The sequence below is a fragment of the Microtus ochrogaster genome, chromosome 18 (assembly GCF_000317375.1).
Source record: "Microtus ochrogaster isolate Prairie Vole_2 chromosome 18, MicOch1.0, whole genome shotgun sequence".
Classification (NCBI taxonomy): Eukaryota; Metazoa; Chordata; class Mammalia; order Rodentia; family Cricetidae; genus Microtus; species Microtus ochrogaster.
In genome coordinates this window covers 23,761,227-23,769,436 of record NC_022020.1, presented here as the reverse complement: position 1 = coordinate 23,769,436, position 8,210 = coordinate 23,761,227, and the positions used below count along the sequence as shown (strand labels likewise).

The window sequence follows — 8,210 nt, the reverse complement described above, 5'->3', positions numbered from 1 at the left end:
GATTGAAATAGCAGAAAGGAGAGACTCTTGTAAGGTGACAATGGCCACAGCCATCACATCCCGGTCAAGTGCTGATATGAATCCTGAAGAATGGTTATGAAAACTCAGAGGGGAAGGACACTGGCTGGGCCGCCGACGCCCTGACCTCCTGCGTGAGCTGAGAGCTGGCGCCTTCCCTCCCTAGGCAGCTACTATCCTGGGAAGTGGGGCGCTGGGGGTTCAGAGGCACGATGAGTCAGAAGTCTGCGATTCTTACTGAAGGCAAAGGAATAACTTCTTATTCTTGGTTTCATAGTGGACTTTATTGGGAAAATTAGTGTAAAAAACAGTCAGATTCATAAAATTTAAATAAGACAGTAGTAAAATCTTACCTCATAGCTATGGTAATTGCTATAGAAATCACAAATAAGGTGGAGTCTAAGTCACTGCCTAGGCAAACACTATTCTGCCAGGCTTCTCTGCCAGCCCAAGGCAGGAAACACTGCAGTTATGAGAAGTAAGGCTGATGATGAATTTGCATTTGATGCTGGAATAACGGGGAAGCGTGTTCTGATTATGGCATCACATCTCTCTAGCCTGAAAAAGCAGCTCTATTGATGTCCTGCAGCAGAGCATTAGTAACTGTAGCCATGCATTCTAATCCCACTTTGTTTCATAAAGCAAGCAATCAATTTCCTACACAATACATTATGCTTTACTGTTTCCTATGGTTTATTCTTCAGAAGTTCCTTCTCTAGGCTGTTTCTCAGGCTGCCCAGTGGCTTACCCTGGGTCCACTTGGCCATTTAACTCCACGCTGCCCAATGGTAGGGCTGAAGGCATCTCTCTCCTCCACCCCGCATCTCTACCTAGAAAACAGACCTCATCCGATTCTGAAATGTGACCAGAAGTTAATGTACTCTTTGGTTAAGGAACTTTTATTTTCATTTAAGCTTATAAAAATATAGCTAGAAATATACTTCTGAATTCTAAAGCTTTTTTTTTTTTAAACAGCTTTAACACAATCATGTCCTTGCAAAATTCACCACCTGGTTGGGTTGGAAATCTGCTACCTCCCGTGGAATCTAAGTGTTTTCTACTTAGCAAATACACTTGCGTGAAGCACTTGTAGGCCCCATGGGCAGAGCGGCTCAGATGCTGTCCATGGCTTTGAACTCACTAAGGGCCTGCACGGGGCTCACATGCTTCTTCTGTGAGGCTCGTTTAATCTTGGTCTGTGTTTCATCCTGCTTCTCCCTCTTCACCAAGGGCTTCTTCTCAGGAGCCTTCATCTTCCATGACACAGCCGGAAGGTTGAGGGACGCCATGCCCTGTGACTTCTGGTATTTCGTGGAGGCCACGTAGGAAGCCTTCACTGTCTGCACCACGGCATTCATCAAGTTCTTGGCTGCCTGGATCAGGGACATGGCGCTGTCCACCTACAAGGGAGAGATGGAGTGGTGAAAAGCCTGACGCTCCCTGCATACACGAAGGCCTGGTCACAGCAGAGGGGCCTCCACCACCTCAGGTTTAGGACCTGGAGGTCTCCGCAGCACTGTGCAAAGGCTGTTACTGGTCTCTCAATGGCAGTTCTTATCCACGTAACCCGCAAATACTTGCCTTTGAGAAGAAATGGTGACAACACAAAATATAAGATCACCTCAGCAACCCTGTCCCCCAGGGCCAGGGATTTTCTGGATGGTCCTGAGTGAGTAGCACTTGGTGCATGAGTAGTGACAGAGAAGACTTGAAGTCAGACCACTTCCATCCAACACACACTGGTGAGCTCAGGTATGGGGTCTGGTCTCCCATTAGAGGATAGTGTTCTCCCTCCTCTTCTTGCTCATGGTGACCTGATGAACTGCTACAATTCAGCTCTTCGTGGGTAGAAACTGAGAAAGCAGCCTGCACAGCTCTACTTGGTCATTTCTGAGCAGGCTTCATTACTCTGGGGGTGGGGAAAGTAAAAACACCCCTTCCCAAAGAGCAGCTGGCAAAAGAAAGAGACCAGGCCTGGCAATGGCTCCAGCTGTCACCAACCATGCCGTCTAAAAAGTGCTGTAGTTCAGAGATAGTGTGTGGTCTGTGGGGCTCTGGGAACCAGATGGGTTTTGTAGTTTCTGGTCTCTATACTTTCTGTGTCTGAAGTAGGTAGGTGGTATGTAGGGCATATACTTTCAGCAAATGCCCACTAGCCACCACGTCTCATTGCCACACTTACCCCGGAGACAACAAGCTCTCCACCAAGGTTCTGCACTTCCGCCTTGACCTTGCTACAGATGTTGAGCTGGTGGCAGTAGAGAGCGATGCGCTGGAGGTAGGCCAGCAGGTCCTGCTTGCATGCGGAGTCTGGGCACTGAGGGGACAAGAAGCTCAGCACTGTTCCCAGCCCCACTGAGACAATCCCCTGCTCCCAGGGCTGTTTCTCAAAGGCTCCCTGTAGGTACTAGCATGCTCCCTCCTTTCCCAAAGGAGCAACCCAGGCAGCACTGCATGGGGTACACAGTGACGCACCGAGCCTCAGCGCCTGCTGGCAAACGACCACCCTACGCCTAGGTTTCCAGCCCCAGGGAGAAGCTCCTGGCCCTACAAGGTGATTTCAAGGAAGGGCCTAGTCATACAGAAAAGTCAAGGTTCTGAGTTATGTAAATTAACCATCTCTGCCTCAGGCACTATCTGCTCAACAAGGGGTGCACAAGATAAGCCCCTGATGATAGACACTCACTCTAGGCAGAGATGATTACCAAAAGTTAGAAGTGTGGCCCTGTCCAGACTGCACTGAAGCCCAGGTGTTTAGGTCTCATCAGAGAGGGAAACAGTGCTCTCATCAAGGTGGGGGCGGGGATGAAGTGAGCAGCAGCATGGTAAAAATGGAGCCTATACTCCAAGCTGAAAGCTTTTAAATTTTTCCTAAGATGACACCGAAGCAGGACAGATTCAAGTCTGATTTGCAATGTGAAATGACAGTGTTGATGGCTGTGTGCAGAATGGAGAAAAGAATAGGCCATAGGCCACAGTGGTCCAGGTAGGTGAAAGATCAATAGAGCTACTGACTTCAGACAGCAAAGATCAGGTCCACAAGCCTTTTTCCTGGGTAGTCAAGAATGACCGTCAAATGGTGGCTTGAATAACGAGGGGCAGCTGTCACTCATTCTGCAGCATGGATAACCCCGAAAACCCACAACTGATAGAACTTTTCTGGCTGAAGTTGCAGCACCACAGGAATGTACTATGATAGAGAAGCCTGTCCAACCTCTAACAGTCCCCAAAGCTCCCAAGTTCTACAGAAACCTCAGCAAGAGGCCGCCATACATCAGTGCCAGTGCTTCTGCCCAGATATGGAGTTCTCAGGAGGGAGAAAGGAAAGAAATGGTAGAGGCTGGTTTTAATGATTTAGGGATAGAAAGTTTTTAGACATACACACTCAACTCCTCTGAGACTTGTCAGAGAAGCAGATCTGAGAAATCCTTAGGAACGTATGCTGGGATTAATTAAGTAGGTTAGGACAGTTTTCAAAGATGATAAACTGTGACCCCTGAAAATGATTACAGACAGCTACCTCAGCAGTGGGCCAGAAAGACTGCCACTTACATGATCTGCGATTGTTCGGCCAAGCTTATCCATCCTGGATCCTGCTTCGGCGATTTTCTTGGCAGCACTGATCACATCTGATGTATTTTTGAGTGGCCCTTTGCCTCTGAAAAGAGAACAGGATCCCTGTCTATGAAGCCCCTCCTGGTTGGAGGTGAATGGAGATGTCAACAAAGCATCAGGGTCATGGAAAAGTAAACGCCCCCTCTCTGCAGAGTCTGCAGAGTGGGCTTCTGCTCACCGGGTGAAGTCGGTCATCTCCATCATAATCATGCACATCTGCTTGGCCAGCACGATGATGTCATTGCCACTGTCATCCCATTTGGATACCTCAGCATCCAGCTTGCTCTTTTCTTCTTGGAAGCTGGCCACCTGTTCTGCAATCTTTGCTTTTTGCTCCTGAGGAAGCTGAGCCATGATCGCCTACAATCACAAGCCAAACCACTCTTAGGAAGTTCTCACAGGGCATTATCCAAGAAGACTTTTAGCAGCAATCCACAACATGGGTAGTGGGATAATGCTTTAATGGTTTCACTTTGCCTGAAGGGCTATTATCCTTGCAGAAATTTTCTGCAGCCTAAGTTCCTGACCCACTTCCCGAACATGTCTGAATCTGGAGGAAACAGCACAGGAGGCTAACTCAGTGGCTTCACAGCCACACCTGTGCTGATCTGACGGCCTGACTCTTCAAAGTTTCAAGCTTGCTGCTCTTTGTGGCAATAGGAAAGGAGAGAAAGGGGTGTGTGGGTGGAGCCCTGAACAGACATTCCCAAGTTCGAGAGGCCTACTAGAGGTAGTGTGAGAAGACAGAGAATCTGCTGAGGAACATACACCTTAGCTACTCGACAAGTAGCACTTTGGAGTCCAATTGTCCAATTCAAGCCCACAGCCTGGGCTCCATCCTCTTAGCGCTCCAAGTGCTCACGACTCAGTAAGGCCTGGAGGAGGGACAAGCTCTCTGATGGATTTCCATGGAGTGAGAAAATAGAGATACATCTTGGCATATTTCCAAAAGCAGAGATCTTATTGGGCTGAATGACTCCAATGCAATGGTGCTGACTGGTTTTCTTGAATGTACTAGTGGGTTTTATGGGCTTTTTTTGGGTTGTTTTTAATAAGGCCCATGAATAATTAAGAGCTCACTCCCATAGTTATCACTACAGCGGGTAGAAGTATTTCAAAATTCTTTTTAACAAACATTCTGATTAGATTGGCAGCCGTTTCTGACTCAGGGTACCATAAACTGGCAGCCCAACGGGTAGTCGAGGCCCCAGGTTCTAGCCTTGTTCCTAGCTGAGGAGGCATGTGGTGGGAAGCCACAAATGACCAGTAGGTACCATGACTTAGGATTTAGGTCATAACACCAAAAACAGACAAGAATGGAGCCCTGAATACTACTAAATATCCTAGAGGAGAAAACAGAGTAAGTCAGAGGGCCAGGGAGCGGATTCTCACCCGGGCACTTTGTCCAGCTATCAGCTGGTCATCTTCCGTCTGCACGCTTGTCCTACTTCTGACATCAAAATCTTCCGTCTCAAAGTCAGAGTCATCCAATTCCTCGGGGGTCTGCAGCCAAGACAAAAGACAGAGTCCCCTGCCTCCAGACTCCCGGAATGACATCTCAGCAGAGCATGACGGCCCAGAGCACAGTCACCAGAGTCATTTGTGTGGCCTCCATGCCTTCACCTTTTTTTTTTCTTGGTTTTTGGAGACAGGGTTTTTCTGTGTTACCAGTCCTGGCTGTTTAGGAACTTGCTTTGTAGACCAAGCCGGCCTCAAACTCACCAAGATCCACTTTCCTCTGCCTCCCAAGTGTTAATTAGAGGCAGGCCCCACCACTGCCTGGCCATGCCCTCACTCTTTAAAGAGAGCTCCTTTCATAGGGTGGAGAGCTCAGGCTTGGTGCAACAAAGATTTCACTTTTTTTTTTTTTTTTTTTTGGTTTTTCGAGACAGGGTTTCTCTGTGGCTTTGGAGCCTGTCCTGGCACTAGCTCTGTAGACCAGGCTGGTCTCGAACTCACAGAGATCCGCCTGCCTCTGCCTCCCGAGTGCTGGGATTAAAGGCGTACGCCACCATCGCCCGGCTCAAAGATTTCACTTTTAATACAGTTTCCCAAGGGATCTGCATCTGCACATGAAGGTGAAAACTACCCTTGGTCAAAAGTCTTTAAATTAGGTATGTTTTATACAAGAGAAAGCATTCCCATAAAAGTCCCACTTTATGACAACAAGAAAATGACAAATTAATGCTGGACTTTCTCTCTGGATTTCTCAAGGCTATTTTGAGGAATAAAACAAAGCAATATATTATTGGAAGTCTTATTTTACTTTTATCAAAGAAAAAGAGAATACAGCAGATAAGAAATCAGTGTATACCAACGGGATGGACTGCTGCCTCTCATTCTCTGCTTTAACTACTTAGTAAAATTTGTGTTTGTACAACCTGTCAGCCTCTCCTCATTAGCTACTGATTGACACCGTTATTAGGCAGGACAGCTGGGGTTAGCTTTTAGCCCAGACGACCAGCCTGTGACAGGAGGGCACTGAGGTTTCCTCTCCTCCAGGCCCTAGGCAAATCATGGCAAGGGCCTTGTTGTGAGGACCAAGTGACAGAACATGTGGGAGGCACTCAGGGACATGAGCATGGGTTCTGACAGGCAAAGGCGGGGCCTACCCTAGAGAACGAAGAACAGTGGTGGGCAGGGATCACAAAGTATCAGAGCCACAAAGACCCTGTCAGGGTGACCTCCGAGCTCTGGTCGCAGGGCTGGTGTGCTATGTCTAGAGAGGTTTCCACAGCAGCGCCTGCCCATAGCCTATCTGGGTCCTAAGAACTGTTGAAAGAAAAGCTCCTTTTCCTGTGTTCACTCACTCAGCTATTCTAACAGGAAACCACAGGAGCAATGGGCAAAGACCCGAGTCAACTATATGACCTCCTAGAGCGCTGCAAACGGAGCCATCACGTTGAGTGGAAACAGGCAGATCTGTGAGCAGGGCAATGGGACGTGCAGGTGGGAGAAATGTTGGTAGACTGAGATTGGTGAATGTTGGTGAGCAATTTGGCTCACTGGCTGTATCCCAGCTCAGATGAGAAAAGCAGCAGATGACAGGACGAGTGATACAGACACCTTAGGAGAGCATGGAGCAGCAGATGACACAGTCAGACTGTGGCCCAGGGGCTGGTGCCCAGGGTAAGGGGCCTTTGGGCGGGAACATGCACATTCCCAACAGGGAAGACAAAGCCAATCAGACCTGCTGTTTGATCAGGGAAGCCACAGTGTAGACCCAAGCAAGTGGAGGAGTTAACTATTGAATAATCTAGCTTTGGAAGCTGGGGCTCACTCTTGGGCACAGTAACTGAAAAAAAGGTTATAAATTGGCTACTTAAGTATGGAACTTAGCAAAATCAGCCTTCAAGAAAACATATTTTATTCTCAATCCCAGCAAAATTCATCAAAGACCTCGAAAGAACAGTACTCAACTTCATTTGGAAAAGCAAAAAACCCAGGATAGACAAAACAACCCTATGCAATAAAAGAACCTCTGGAGGCATCACAATCCCTGACTTCAAACTTTACTACAGAGCTACAGCACTGAAAACAGCCTGGATGTCCTTTGGATGTCAGTGTGGCGATTTCTTAGAAAATTAGGAAACAACCTTCCTCAGGAGCCAGTAATACCACTCTGGGGTATATATCCAAAGGATGCTCAATTGTGCCACAAGGACATGTGCTCAACTATGTTCACAGCAGCTTTGTTTGTCATAGCCAGAACGTGGAAACAACCTAAATACCCCTTGATCAAAGAATGGGAAAGAAAAATGTGGTACATTTACACAATGGAGTACTACACAGCAGAAAAAAAAACAATATCTTAAATTTTGCAGGAAAATGGATGGAGCTAGGAAACATTATTCTGAGTGAGGTAACCCAGAGACAGAAAGACAATTATCACATGTACTCACTCATAGGTGGTTTTTAAACATAAAGCAAAGAAAGCCAGCCTACAAACCACAATCCCAGAGAACTTTGACAACAATACAGACACTAAGAGAGACTTACATAGATATAATGTACATGGGAAGTAGAAAATATAAAAAGACAAGATCTCCTGAGTAAATTGGGAGCATGGGGACCTTGGGGGAGGATTGAAGGGAGGAGAGGAGAGGCAGGGAGGGGAGCAGAGAAAAATGTAGAGCTCAATAAAAATAAAAAATTTAAAAAAGGAAAGCATATTTTAACAAAGAAATGCAGGTAAAGAGAAGAGGACAGGGCTTCCCTGCAAAGGAGACTGAGATAGAGAGAGGCTGAGAGGTGTGTTCCCCAAACCCCAAAATGAGGAACATAATCATATAAAGAAAGAACAGAGGCAGTGAGCAAGTTAAAGATGCTGGGTAACCTCAGCCAACAACAATGGCAGGGACCTCTCCTAGAGGGAAGCAGTGGTCACACGGGCACAACAGTAGGGGGCAGATATTCCAACGGGACTGGTTAGAGGTTCAGGTGTGGGAAGGTTACAGATTCTAAGACCAGAGCTGGAGGAATGACTTAACCCACAGGACACCAAGGGCCCTCACAAGCTCCCGCCTCAGAAACTTCCATCAGAATGGCTACACTGATTTGATTTTTTGTTTTGTTTT

General features: G+C 47.1%; 1 protein-coding gene across 3 annotated transcripts in view; it reads right to left on the bottom strand.

The window, feature by feature from the left end:
• Positions 1-274: 274 nt before the first annotated feature.
• Ctnna1 (catenin alpha 1) overlaps positions 275-8,210 on the bottom strand; it is a 124,198-nt gene continuing 116,262 nt past the window's right edge. For all 3 annotated transcript variants that reach the window (XM_005355929.3, XM_013349499.2, XM_013349498.2), the window contains 5 exons: positions 5,026-5,136; positions 3,812-3,993; positions 3,571-3,676; positions 2,201-2,335; positions 275-1,418 (listed from right to left, as the gene is read on the bottom strand). In XM_005355929.3, the coding sequence (XP_005355986.1) occupies positions 1,131-1,418; positions 2,201-2,335; positions 3,571-3,676; positions 3,812-3,993; positions 5,026-5,136 (822 nt within the window). In that variant the 3' untranslated portion in view covers positions 275-1,130. The remainder of the gene's footprint in view (positions 1,419-2,200; positions 2,336-3,570; positions 3,677-3,811; positions 3,994-5,025; positions 5,137-8,210) is intronic.